This window comes from Grus americana, chromosome 2, assembly GCF_028858705.1.
Source record: "Grus americana isolate bGruAme1 chromosome 2, bGruAme1.mat, whole genome shotgun sequence".
Lineage (NCBI taxonomy): Eukaryota > Metazoa > Chordata > Aves > Gruiformes > Gruidae > Grus > Grus americana.
The window spans coordinates 166,474,616-166,489,431 of NC_072853.1; the positions used below are offsets into that span (position 1 = coordinate 166,474,616).

General features: G+C 42.9%; 1 protein-coding gene across 1 annotated transcript in view; it reads left to right on the forward strand.

The window, feature by feature from the left end:
- WNT9A (Wnt family member 9A) overlaps positions 1-14,598 on the forward strand; it is a 62,397-nt gene extending 47,799 nt beyond the window's left edge. The window contains exon 4 of the mRNA XM_054817351.1: positions 7,700-14,598. Within this exon, the coding sequence (XP_054673326.1) occupies positions 7,700-8,173 (474 nt within the window). The 3' untranslated portion in view covers positions 8,174-14,598. The remainder of the gene's footprint in view (positions 1-7,699) is intronic.
- The last annotated feature ends 218 nt before the right edge of the window (positions 14,599-14,816 follow it).

Sequence of the window (14,816 nt, forward strand, 5' to 3'; positions counted from 1 at the left end):
CTCCCTCCAAAAGGTCTCTTTTTAGGCAATATCTCCCTTTGAAACTGGTTCCCTTAATGAGGGTTCCTTAATTGTTTTCACACAATATCAATCCATATGTTTTGGTCTGCATAGACTATATGCACTTTTCTGAAGGATCCTTAATCGCTTGTAGGGTTCAAGACCAGACCCATCCTGAGACATCTTATATACCTGCATCTCTGAAACCATATGGGATGCTCTGGAGAGGATAGTGGGAGGTGCATGAACTTTTCCTTGCTGTTGACTTGCTTGTTTTGGAAGTCCATGCAAGGAATGGCTTTTCCCCTTAGGCAGTCCTGGCAGACATCTATCTCAAGGGCTGAGCGTGCCTCCTGTGCTGGAGACGGACTCTCCATATCAGGTAGATGTTTGCCCAGCTATCATCTGTCTGAGGAACTTCACGAGCTATCACGTAACATGTTATCAGAGCATACCACCCTCTTCACTTCTGTATCTCCATTTTACAGAGGGGAAATTGACACCCAGAAAGATTAAGTGACTTACTGAAGGTCACACACAGGCGTAGCGAAGCAGAGACTTGCACCCTGGTCTCCTGTTGCAGAGACAGTGTTTACAAGCGCTGCCCATCTTGTCTCATACGGTTCCTGCTAGCAAACATGATTCCAGTCAAACTCCAGAGTTTGTCAAAGAGGCAAGCTTAAATGCTGATCTCCGTTTTTCTGCACCCTCAAAAAGTGCGATAACTGCTCTTTTTGATGAGGCAAATCCATATGAACTTACTAATACAGTTGGTGCATGGATAAAAGCCAAGGAGACATAGTGCATCCTTTAGGCAGTTTCTTTTAGGGGTGTGTGTAGCAAGAAATCTAGCATCACGCTTTTACCAATGTACAAATCAAACCTTGACTTCGTACGTACAGATCAGTTTGCAGGGCCACCGATAGTATTAATTGCTCCAGGTTATGAGAGGTAGGAATGCATAAGCGTGATCTCTGGATTTTCCCCTCCTTCTTTCAGGCTGAGATTGGCTCAGCCAAAGTCTTTCTAAGGCCTGGAAATCAACACTCTGGAAAAAATTGCTTGCTGTGTCCCATAAGTAATTGCAATTAGTTGTTTATGTGGAGCTTTCTTAGCATGTGAAGCATACTAGGAATATTGAAGGGGGGAAAAAAATACTTGTAAAGCTCTCAGTTTAAAGTAGAGTTACGTTATTCCATGTTTAAGTGTTTGTATTTTAATGCATATTTGACTAAAATATGAGTGTTTATACTTTTAAAGAATGAAGGGCAGTGGAAAGGGAAAACAGTTCTGAAAAAAACAGTTTGAGAACAGGCTAAAAAGAAGGGCTTTTTTTTTAAAAAAAAGGATAGAAGAAAAAAGGGAAAAAGCAAAGAAAACTTCTAACAATCTGTGAAACTTATAATTCAACCAATGGCAATGGCTAGTGTTAAGGGACAAGTCTGGTCTTCTAGTCGTATGAACACTGAAGAAATGGGGACCATGGCTGTTGTCCAAACAAATGTTAATACTTGAGCTGAGAGAATGACTAAGCCTATTTAAATTGAAGGAGGATATGTATATAGGGGACGGAAGAGATTTGATTTGTAAAGCAGCATCCCAAAGCCCTCTCTGAAGTAAGACAAGACGAAGGCAGGCTTTTTCCTGGATGAGCTGACTCTAAGGACGTTCATCTGCTCCCTCCTCTCCCCCAAACCATAGCGAATGGTTTGAAGCCTTGGAGCCGCAGACCAGCCATGACGACAGCGCAGCTATAACCGAGGAATTCCCACGGCTGCGCGTCCGCTTCGCACTGCTGCTGCCCAGACAAGAGTTGTCTGAAAACCACCGGCAGAGCCCCGTGACCCAGCTGGGAATGAATGGGAATCTGTCCTCAGCGTTTCAGCTAAAACACTGAGAAATTGTGTGTTGCAGCATGTCTGAGACTGATCATTACGGGGGCACTTAGTCTGAGCTTCGTAGCAAACCATTGTTGTGAGGGAGGATTACATGTTGCATAGCAATGCTCTGCTGTGATCCCTTTTCCCATTTGGGCAGGCGGTCCTGCAGTGCTATCTAGTTTCCTCTTAGCAGCAAGCACCAATAAAGACGGTTCAGTCTCGCTCTATCATAATTGTTTTCCTCGTCGTGTTTTTGTCAGTATTTGGTATTCTCATGACAAGATCAATAGGAGTTTGTGTTCCTAAGTCAAACAAACAAATTTGCTCAAAGAGCTTTATTTTCATCCCAAACTGCTCTCCTATTTGTGAGACTACCAGACCAGGCGGTTGTTCAGAGGAGAGTGGGATGACAAAATTTTAATGTGTGATGCTATCCCTGATCCGCTGATTGTCTTTGTTCAACTTTACTTTCACGGTAGAAGCTTTCTACAGCATACAACACAATAAGGTTTCAAATGCACACTTGTGTTGTTACTCCTGGGTTACTACAGCTCTGATGTGTGGTGGCTATGGTGTTTAGCCTACGGTGAGCATGAAATGTTTTGTGCTTTGGATTTAAGCTAATACATTTTGCTTCACATCTGTGACAAGATAGAAGCATGCACGTGGTCACTTACCATGGTGTAGGTGAAATATGGCTATTAAAAAAGTGCTGAGGCTGTATGTGTTCAAGAGAGGTTCAAGTCTACATGGGATGGAGGAACATCAGGCTGTGAACTGTGTGATATGCCTTGAAAAGAAAACAGAAGCTGCCTGTGGCTCTTGAAATGATAAGTTTGTGTTAAAGTATTATTCTGCCCAGGCTTTTTTGATAATAAAAGCTAAGTTATTCTAGCCTGGAAGGTCCCTCCAGGTTTGAGAGTGTGATCTAGACATTTACTCATTTGTCTCAAGGCCCAGCCAGGAGAGGTTTCTCCAACACTTCTCCAAGCAGCCTGCTGACTTGGATAAGTCTTGTTCTGCTCCTTGAAGGAATGAGGTGGATTTAAGTGTCTGACAGGAGCCTGCAACAAGAGGAGGAAGGTCTTTGTGGAAGCTGGGGAATGAGACGAGAAGTAGAAGGGCTTTGCCAAGAATTATTTTGGCTCGTGGGTGGTTAGGGGCCTGTAAGCAGCAGTTCTCCATCATGCATCACCTTGAGTAGCTGTATCTGACAAAATCTGACTGACAGCAGCAGGGGAGGTTGGCTGGGGAAGAATTTTTTCTAGGATTTTTTAGATGCCTCGTAACATTCTTGAGCCCTTCCCGACTCTTCAAGGAGAAGGTTTATGGGGCAGTTGGGATGCACCACACTTGCACAGTGGCCACAGGAGAATCCACATGCTGGATTTCATGAACTGGTGCATTCAAGAGAGCAGGGACAATGGAAACCTTTTATGCTTTGGTCCACCAGTGCACAACACCTAAGCTCTCCTAGCCACTGCTTAATAAGGAACTAGAAGTATGTCAGGATAAGGCTGGGATTCATTAGGGGTTTTGTTCATCACTGCTTTAAGCCCTGACTAGGAGAGCAGGATTTATCTAACTAAATATATGCATTAGTACCATTTGATAGACCTTTACACTCCTGGAGGGGCAGCTGGTGCTGAAAAGCGATGTTTTACACTACCTCAAACAATGCTCAATGCTGATATTTAGACACCTGAATTCATCCCAGAGGTTGGGATTCTGCTCACAGGTTAAGATATCTAAACCGAGGTGCCTCTGTGTGAGCCCGGGTCCCTAGGCTCCTGTTAGTGAGTGCAGATGTGGTCAGCACAGTTGGTGGAGCCTGGAGAACTGTTCAGCTGAGCCCGTGCAGGTGTCTGCTTCACTCTAGAATCCTCTGCCTACTTTGGCTCCACTGAGTCAGATGGGAGTTTAGAGGTGTTTCTCAAATGTAAGCATTTAAACTCAAAAATCTGTCTCAGTGAGGTCAGTTCTGGCTGGATGGTGTGATTCAGGTGCCTAAACCTACACACCTATTCCTGACTGAAGGTCTTCTGCCATCTGCTAGCTGCCAATCCACAAGGATCTGGATTTCCAACACGTGTTGTGCCGTATCTACCAGCCCCATGTGGATGCTTTGGATGTACTGCACCTGCAATGTCAACTCTCCCACCGAGCTCAGGAGAGGTGGCTCCTGATGTGAACAGCCCCGTGACCAGGTTCCCTTCCTGCATTTCATGACCATGTCTTGTTCAATCTGCTCTAAATCTAGCCAAGCCTGTCCACAGGAGCGTGTCTACCAGCCGAGCCAATTCTTCCTGGTTTCTTGCTTTCCCATCTCCTGTACAATGGTGGTCGTCTCCTTTTCCAGGTGGAGCAGATGCGAATGGGTTGGGGGAGGTGGAAGGGTTGAGAAAAGCCTGGACTGATGAATGACTGCAGTGTGTAGCCCTTCTGCAAGTATCTCAGCAATTTTGCTCAGTTTGCTGATGGTCTGGGCGTGAAATCAGGTATAGGAGCTTTGTTTCACATGAACTCAGCTCTCACTTCTGGACAACCAGTGAAACGTGACTTTACATGAGGGACAGTATGGGTGAGGGTTTTTTTTCCTCGGTGTTGAAATGTGTTCTGTACGCTGTTGTCTAACATTGTGGGATTTCTTGCAGAGTTGGCTAGACACTTTGGCACGCAAAGCGTGACAGCCCCTAACCAAGTCAGCCCAGCTGAGTACTATAAGCAGTAACACATCTCCCTCTGTAACCCGTCACTTGTTTGAATGCTACTGTGTATTATTGGATTGCATTTGAAAAGGTCTTGGCTGTCGCAGGAATGAAGTGTGATCATTGGCCAGGCTTTGCTGAAGGCCGTATTATACATAGTGTCTTTCTAAAAATGTCTCTGTAATATCAGGATTGGGCTAGACCCCAATTCTGAGTCCATGACCTATTGCACATTTGCACATGGTGCTCAGCAGGACTCATGCAGCCAAATAATTAAGAACCGGATGGTCAGGAAATGGACTGGAGCCAGTCCTCTGCTGTCATGAGGCCATAATGTTGGCAGATGCCATAATGGGCCGAGGGGGGAGATTTTTTTTTTTTTTTTCTTTTTCAGATACCGTAGATGCCCAAAGGAAGGGCACTTTCAGTAGTTCCTTGACAGGAGGGAGCTCTATAAAACAGACTCTGTTCTAACTTGCTATTTTAAGGGGTGGTTATACCTTACCCATTTAAAATCAAAATGTAGCCTATTTTTGGGGAAGGCAGAACTAGAACTATAAATATCTGTTTATAATCTGTGGACAAAACACAGGTTATCTATGACTGTCCAAATAAAGTGTCTGCTCTCGTGTTGCCCATGGAGGAGTCCAAAACGTAAACCTATCTCTGGAGAAGGTGGAGGAGAACATTCAGATGCCATTTATGAGGAGATGGACATGCATTTGTGTCATGAAGCATCTTTATTGCCGTCTGATTCGAAAAGGATGAGATCTTTTGTTTAGCATCGGTCAGCGTATGGGCATGGGGTCCTTTACAGCACCCAGGGGGCTGTTAACCATCTTTGTCTCTCTTCAAGGTGAATAACCATTGACTCTTTCCCTTCCTGATACTGCTTCTCCTTCCCATGCTGCTTCTCCTGTTGAAAATAAGCTTCTCTTTCCATTCCCTCCATCTCGCATGTGAGCACCGTGGTTCCACTGGCTCTGCTCTACCTTCTGTTTTTATGCTTTGTGGTGGTCTGAAGAGAGCTGTTCCCATACAACCTGTCCTCCAGCAAGATCTGTATGCCTTCCTCTATGGAGACTGACTTTCGTTTGCTTACGGACTGACTTTTGTTTGGGACTAAATCAAACATACACATTTACTTTCTGTTATCTTGAACAAGTTATTTCCTCCTTTAGGGATCTGTGAGACGAGCCTTATTACTCATTACAACACCCGCTGCAAGTATTTGAATTTTAAAATAAAAAAAAAATAATAAGAAAGGATTTGAAACCCAGCCTTGCCCTTGACAGCTGTAATCAAGAGGCATAAACAGGCACAAAGTTTAATGTGAGAGTCCTGGCGTGGAGGGGACAGAATCCACTTTGGCTTCCAAGGGTTTAAACGCCTTCCATTTTCCAGCTTTGAAGACCTTGGTCATAAGTGCTCTGCTCTTTTATGGAGAGAATAAGATATACATTTCCATCCTAGTTGAAAACACCTTATAGAAGGATCTGCTAACACATTATACAAGTTATGCTAGCCTGGGACTTGAAACTCGCAGCCTGTTCCTCCCTGGAGGTGACTTGCCTAAACAACATTTGGGCGCAGCAGCCCCTGAATGCATGTGTGATGCCATTTCCTTCTGTCCCTTCACCAGAAGGCTTGCACAGCATTTAGCTAAGTGACTTTTCCACCCCTGGGTCAGGCTCTTTTTAAACACTTGTGAACTTGCTCACAGTCTTGCCTTGTCAAGTCTCAAGACCTGCTCACCCTGAGGTGCTGCTGAAGCATCAAGACAGCAGTTGAGGTTCCTCATCCTGGTGTGGGGCAGCTCCTGCTTGCTCAGGATGGGGCAGATGGTGTAGCCTTTAGTGCAGGAAGTCTGTTCACGTGGACAGAACTGAAAATGTAAAGTCCCCATGGGTCACTGCCTGATGGGCTGAGCACCGAACCCACTGGGATGGACTCTTCTCACTGCAGCATCAACCCAGATTTCATGTTTTTCCCCTCGAAACCCTGTGTGAGAAGCCAGCCTTCCAAGCTGCCTGCAGCTGGTGCCACAGGCAGAGTAAATCCTGGGGGCTGCATTAAAGCACCTGGAATTACTGAACTCTTCACACAGGGGTCTGTTTTCCATTTCTTCACATCTTAATTTTTAAGGGTAAGGGAGGGCACAGTGGAGGCTGTGGCAGCCTTGGGTTTTGCCCTACATGAACACGTGCTTCATTAAACACATTTGGCCAACATGCAGTGGCATTCTTTGTTTTTAAAAGCACGTGCAGGCTTCATCATTTCTAGCAGAAAAAAATTGGCAGGTCCTTTTGAACATGCTACCACACTCCAGAATAGGATCCTGAAGACAGGTTGGAGAGGTGGAAGCTACCTGGATGCTTCTGGAGCTGCTAGTTTTGGTGGTGGCAACCCAGGCTGTTGTTCTCAAGGGCTTATATATAATTTCAGCTATATGAAAGTTTTTCCTCAGTCACAAAGCAAACTGGATGGGATGCTATGCCTAGTCACTGCTGGTGGAAACAGCACAGTTTAACCATGTTTCCACTGAGTCTGTGCTGCTATTTGGGAACTATGTGAGTTTAAGGTGGTATCCTGTGTGTTGGTGTGGAGAAGGTTCCTACTGTCCATGCTCATGTTCTAGAGCATGTGCCACCTCATCTGTGTGTTTGTGTGCATTACAGCAGCGTTCTCCATCTTCTCTCCACTAAACCAAGTCCTTCCACTTTTGTTACATCTTATCTCCTTGTTCTTATTAAAATAAATAGGTTAAAATATGTCTTAATCTCTTAGTTGCATCACAGCTTCAGACCTCTGTCTACCTAGATGAGTGACAGCACCTGACAGCCTTTGTACACTTTACTGGTATCATTAACTAGTCAATAAAGCAATATTCTGGCAGGTAAATGTCACATTCCTGGTAACTAGGACCCCTCCAAAACAAGTATTTCCTGTAGCGTGTGTTGTCTGTCCTCTTCCAATGGATAGCTTTTCTGTTGTCATCAACTTTGTGTTCTAGGAGTGTCTTCTAGCAAATTTTTTTTTGTTTTTTTCTGCTCTATGTCTTGATTTCTTCCTCCATAACTGATTTTCTTTTGGGGCCATGTGTATCTGCAGGTCATCAAAGCTGGAGTGGAGACAACCTGTAAATGCCATGGCGTATCTGGATCCTGTACTGTCCGAACATGTTGGAGGCAGCTCTCTCCATTCCATGAAATAGGGAAGCAACTGAAGCAGAAGTACGAGACATCGCTCAAAGTGGGGAGCACTACCAACGAGGCCACAGGGGAAGGAGACATCTCCCCACCCAAGAAGTCCATCCCTGGTCACAGTGATCAAATCCCAAGGACTACGGATCTTGTCTACATTGACGATTCCCCAAGCTTCTGTATGATGAGTAGATACTCACCTGGGACTTCGGGAAGGAAATGTTACAAAGACAAGAACTGTGACAGCATCTGCTGCGGGCGAGGGCACAATACGCAGAGTCGGGTGGTCACCCGTCCATGCCAATGCCAGGTCCGTTGGTGCTGCTATGTGGAATGCAAGCAATGCACCCAGAGAGAAGAGGTTTACACCTGCAAAGACTGACGCGTCTTCTGCTTGATGGCAACCCTCGGTGACGGGCAATGGCGATCTATGAGAACTACATATGGAGACAAACAGGGTTTGATTGACCTTTTGGGATCTGAAAGCTATGTTGAGACATAAGCACTTTGTAGGGTACAGGTGACCCAGCTGTGTTGCTGTTTTGTTTTTGTTTTTGTTTTGTTTTCCTGTAGACTGAATTTTAATGAGGTCCAACCATGTGGAAATAAGTGCCTGTCACACTGGGGTTAGACACCAGTTGACTTTCACCTTAGTCGTCTACGCAGTTTGGCGGATCATTTATCCTTGGAACATCTTGATCATTTTGCCAATCCTCCATGAACTCCTGGGCTAATATATTCTCTTTGGCATAAATAACCTATACTACTTTATTCCTGAAGCTTACCCAACTGCTTAGAGAGCTAAGCAGATACGAAAGAAAGATCTTTCTGCTTTGAATGTGATGGTACGGGAAGTGGTCAAATTTTTTCCACTTCTAAAACTGGGGAGAAGTGCGTAGGGTAAGCAGGAACAGCCCTGATGGTTCCTCTAGTGGAGTTTCTGCACATTGAGCAAACAAGGCTCTGACAAAGAGACCCACTGGCAGGGTCAGCTTTTTAACGACAGCTCCGTATCTGCATGCTTTGATCACCAAATACAGCTCAAAAAATGTTGGGTCCACCATGTTGCAGACAGAAATACAACCAAGAAAGAGGTTGGGAAGACAGTAGAAAACCAGACGTTCTTGTCCCCTTCAGTCCAATCACATGTTCTTTTTTTCAAAAACAATTTCTTCAAATGCAGTTTCTTTAGCACTATCGCTGTCTTAATTTTCTTTTAAAAAAAAAAAAAACCAACAAAAAAACCAAACCACTAGATACTCTTGTTTTATTTTCACCTTGTGCATGATTTATTTTTCTCTCCTCTTCCCACCTCTTGTTGATTGAATTCACCCTGTGGTAACTGCTTCAGAAATCTGAACTGGAACTTTTTAGTCTTATGCCAGCTGAATTTGGATGTGTGTTTCTGAGTAGGACAAGAGAAATTCCAGTGCATCTTGGAACGCAGTGCTGTCTTGCATTGTATAGCAGCCGTTTTGGACTGGATCAGACCTATGGAGGAGTTGACTTTTCTTTTACTAGGTCATCATTCCATTTACTCTAAACCATGGCAGTGGTACATGATACAAGCTGTACGTACACCCTATGACCTTAAGATTTTATTTTTTTTAACCACTAGATCGAGAACTGTAGTTTAAAATTACAACTGCTAAATTGTAACCAACTATCAGATTCGGAACAACTAATCGACGAAAAGACAAACTATCAAGTGGCCAGAGAAGCCAGAAATTGACTGCAGTGGTAGATCGCTCTAACGCTGTGAAATAGATGACAACCTTCAGCATTTTGTTTTTTTCCTTTGAAGAGGATACTTACAGTCCAGGACTTGATGCGGCAATATCCTTCAGTCACATAAAAGTGGATTTGAAGCAGCCAGTGAATGCCTCAACAAAGCTTTCTAAGGAAACACTGGAGAGTGGAGGGCATTTTATTTTATTTTTGGTAGCAAATTTTGATTTGTCCAGTAGTAGAAATTTCCACCCATTTTATATAAGCCATTGATCTGGTTCTCAAAAGAGGAAAGCTGGCTAGAGATTTTCAAGCAGTAGTAGATGCTAGCCAAGCACAAAGAGAGCAGTTTTCCAAGATGGAATATTGTTTTTCAAGATATTTTTTCTTTTTTAATTTTTTTTTTTTTTTGGTCCCCCAAATAGTAGCCACTAATATTTAAGCTTTTCATGTGCATCTACTGCAAGGAGGAAGTTTTTTTTTTTTTCCCTTGGTAACAAATACCTGCAGTCCAGCCTGGCTCATTGGCATCAAATCTTGAGGTGGGGGCATGGGGAGGGACAGGATGTTACTGTTAATAGGGCTATGGTCCTGCAAAACAAAGCGTACTGTCTCTTTTTTTTTTTTTTTTTGATGTTTGCTTATTTGCTGTACAATTCTGGAGGTTGGGGTAGTGCTGGAAAAGGAGGAAGCCACGCATGGTGTTTGTCCCTTCCACCACGGCAAATGCGCGGTGGTGCGTTTGACGCAGAAAGTTTGCAGGAAGGTCTCGCAGCTTCTGGGAGATGCACCCCTTTGAAAGTCACCCACGAGCAGTTTATCTAATGGTTTAAAAAATAAACTGACTAGAAACCTATTATTCAGTGTGTGCATGTGTGTATATGCATACACACACGCTGACACATAAATATATATATAAATATTGAACGAACATTTATTTATTGTAAAGCCCTTCAGAAGAACCTTCTTATGGTTTCAATGTGGTATTATGTTAAATTCTCTTTCTCCCTCTCTCTCTCTCACACATATGTGCAAACTCACTGTTACATTTTTGTGTGTGTGCTAGAATAGCTCTTCCCTTCCAAAGTAAGGCCGGATCCAAACCTGCTCAAAACATGAGGATTTTTGGGTCTGAATTACTATTTCTGGCCTCATTCTTTTAAAAAAAAAAAAAAAAAAATTGTTCTTAATTAGAGAATGGGCCGCAATTTATGTGCATTATTATTATTAATTATTATTATTATTGTTATATTTAAACCATGGGCCTCATTTTCCTCCTTTTCACTGGTGTCTCTGTCTCCGTTGACCTCGCTGGAGTAACTCCACATTGCACTGGTGTGAGAGGAGAATGAGTCCCTAGATGCAGAAGAGAGGGCGGTGTTGGCATCGATATCATTGCGGAGAAAATGCCTGGGTCGGATGGGATAGGGTAGCCTGGTGTGTTTGGCAGCGGGGGCAAGAGAGAGATGGGTGGGCAATAAGGCAGATTGTCAAAGCTTGACTAGAGGAAAGAGGCAAAGAGTGAATGAACTACTGAGTGAAAGAGCTCTTCTGTGTATTATAACTCACGCACTGAAGCCTGGATGCTTTCTGTAAGTATTTAAAAAAAAAAAAAAAAACAACAAAAAACACAAAAAACAAATTGTATTTATGTTAATGTGGATATATTACTTGCCTGTTATATATTGTAAATAGCAAGGTTTATTCTCCTGTGGTTAAAAAAAAAAAATATAAATAACTAAATAGTAGCGAGGCACATGTGTTAAATGTATAGGCAGTGTATAAAATATACTAACACTCTGAAATCAGGAGAACTTGTCTTCTTGGCCTTTTGACCTAGGGTGGTAAAACATATGTGGGTTATTTTTGTTCTCCCCCCGCACCGCGTTGTGTGTGTTTTAGGTGTAGGGGGGTGTTTAGTTCCAGCTTTTTCCGATGTTTGCCTTATCTTTGAAAAAAAAAAAAAAATGGGAGGGGGGAGAAGGCCTCATTTTGGAAAAGTCCAGTGGACCTTGAGTAGGATGAAGCAAGTAGCAGCTGGTAGAAAAGATGTCAAACCCTCTCAAATGCTTGACCTGGGTTTTCTGCTGGTGATAGCTACGCGTTGGAATTGAATTAACCCGTGGAGCAGGAGCTTCTGCTTGTGCTACTCCATACGCGAGTTCAGAAAACCCTAGATAAGAGACCCTGAAGTCCTCTATAAAACATTGGGTAGGGTCCTGTAAAACCTTTTTTATTGCAGCTGTATGAAACTGGATTTTTCCAGAGAGGCTAATTCTACCACCACACCATTGGATCTCCAGTGCAATTCAAGGAAATTGCTTGTTTTTGTAAAACTACTACAAGAGTGGATTTGGGTCCCTGAATCTTTCATGGTGTCATTTCATTATTAAAAAAAAGTGCAAAGCAACTTTTTCCCTTTTTCTTACACCCAGAGAAACAGGTTTTTTGCAGCAGATGTAACTGGAGAAGGATGGATGGGTGTAGGGGAGGTCTCTGGTTTCTGATCCCCTTTTCTGATCCTCCTGTCCCCCCAAAAGTTTCAAAGTGTTGGTTCTCCTAAGCTGATTCAGCAAGACTTGCAGGATCAGTTTTGGGGTGGGGGGGTGCAACCATTATTTATATAACTTTTTTATTAATTTTTTTAAAAGAGAAGTTAGCTGATGGAAGATATTTTTATTGAATAGTGCATTTAGTTATGTCAGAAATATAAAAAAATATATATAATATTTTTGTAAACAAGGCAAACTGAAAATGTTTGCTGTTTTATATTAGAATTTTCTATTAAAAGAAATAAAAACCCACACAAATAATTGTTGCACCCGTCATCTGTTTTTTAACAAGCTTCTATTCTGTGTGACTGACTCATATATGCCGGATGTGGAGACATGCAAAACAAGTCCTAAACATTACGTTCTCATTGTCTTCCAGCTCTCAAAAGACTCCAGTTAGTGAAACAATCAGTGTTTAACCCAAGGGGCCTTTTTTTTTTTCTTTTTTTAATTCCTGACACTAAAAATGATTTATGAAGAATCAGTAGCTTGTAATTAAAATACAAAAACCTACCCTGAAACCTCAAGCTCACCCTTTTTAGTTGTGCATCCTGGTCTTGAGATGGGTCTGGATGGAGGAAATCTGAAACCTATACACAATAACTAGATATTTGCCATTGATCTCAGTTGGCTTGGGAAGAATGACTCTTAAAAAGGTTGTTGGGGAGGGGAAAAGTAATCTGAGTCCATGGGAAGGTTAAATGAAGAGGACCAAATGCCAGGCTTGATCTAAACCAAGCCATTTTTATCTATTTGAATGGGGCAGTGTAAAACTATGGAGCTGGGAACTTGGTCTGCTGCGGTTCAGGAAGCCTGTTGTACACCTTTGGAAGCAGGGGATGAGTTATGGACCATCTGTTTTCAAAAAAGCTTTTGGGATTACTGGTTTGGAGACCTGAGTAGGGGCGAAATAATTTCTGAGGATTTTTTGTGGTCGGCCAGCTCGTACACATCTGCCTTCCTTCAGCCCAGGTCTTGAATTTCTTTGTTAATCGTTTTTCAGCTGCCCTCTTTTAGCCAACACATTAGGAGAAATTAAGTTGGTTTGGCTGTAGTAGGGTTGGATGAGAACCCAGATGAAGGGACAGATTTCTCAAGGGTACTTTCATGGAGTAGATGCTTCTTAGGGTAATTTTCTGGTGGATTATAGTGCCTGTGAAAAATTCCTCAGTTGATGTTGCAGTAAAATTAGGTCTGTTCTGTACTCGATAAAACAGGTGCAGCAAAGTTCTTTGTTCCTGGTTTATTCAGCTCTATGCACATCTGTTGGGTTGAGTCTGGCTTCCATGGTCAGCTCGTCCTGACTTTCGGTTTTCAGGTTGCTAACTAGATGGTGACTTTTGGAGAGCAACATTTTCCTGCAGGAGAAATAGTGCCTTTTTGAAACCATTACTGCCTATGTAACTTGAAGGCGGTTCAGCATGGCACAGGATTGGGCCTGTAGAAATCTGGTGATAAGCAGTCAAGCTTTGGGCCATGAATATTACCATTGAATAACTTTTAAATCTATTTTTTGCTGATGAACGTTGGATTTGACGAAACTATTTACAGGTTCCAGGAAGCCCCAGGAAACAGAATATCTCTTAACAGAAAAAGGGGAATCTCTAGCATTTGTGGGTGGGTAGGACAAGCAAATAGATATTGTAAGCACAATTTAGCTCTGGCATCATTGTAGGCTTTTTGTAACATTTCTTCAGGGGCAGGAAGTGAGTAGAGTTAAGACCATAAATGATTCAGACCCAAAAAATTCAGCAGGCTATCAAGGTACACATCTGGACAAGGAATTTTTCCCAGTTGTTGCTGAATGTTTTCAGAAATGGGTCAAACTCTTCTCAGCAGCATTTGGCAAGGTTACCCAAAGGAACAGGAGATTCCTCCCTCACCCAGTCTTCCCTTTCATCACAGAGTTGCTCAGGAAAGTTGGGAGAGATGCTGACAGGCTTGGCGTAGTGGGGCATTTGCAATGGTCCTGGAGTCATCTCCCCTTAGATAAGGAGCCCGTGGTCTGCAATCAGTGTAGGCACCTCTGGAAGGTGTTTCGGCCCATTTGGAGGTGCCAGTTTCTCCCTGCTGACAATAGAAGGGGATAAAGACATAGACACAAGGTTAATAGAGATTAATAGAGGTGGGGATGAATTCAGGACTAATAAGGTATGTGTGGATAACCCTGCCAGCTCCCCTTGGGCATGGACCCATCCGAAATAGTGATCACAAAAATAGCATGGGAATTTTCCCTTGTTCCACCCCAGTCTCTAACAATGCCCTTTGAGGCCTGAATGTAAAGTCGAGGATTTGTTTTGCACACTTGGGATGGCATTTCCTTTTAAAGGGAGGTGGGAATACTAACATGAAGGATTAGTATTTTTCTTTTGTTTTTCATTTTTTTTTCCAATGTCTTATGGGAGCCTAAGTTATTTTTCTCTACCTCATATGTACAGCTTGTAGGTATAAATCTGATTCTGAGTGACTGTTGAGAATGTATTTAAGTTATTTAACATCTTTGTATAACAAAAAAAGCCAGAACAAATGAAACAATAAATGTATTTTAAATTATACTTCAAGTGTTGCTCCTCTTTCTTCGCATCTGTTGAAAAAGGTCTATGTTCAGTGGCTGTGGGAGCCCCTGTGCCTCCCTCAGCGCTACTCCTGACCTCTGGTCCTGGAGCCAGCCTGTCCCTTTGGCTAATGTAATCCTCAAAAGACTGTAGAGCCTGGTAGAGTGGCAAGTGTGTTGCCTAGATGAGT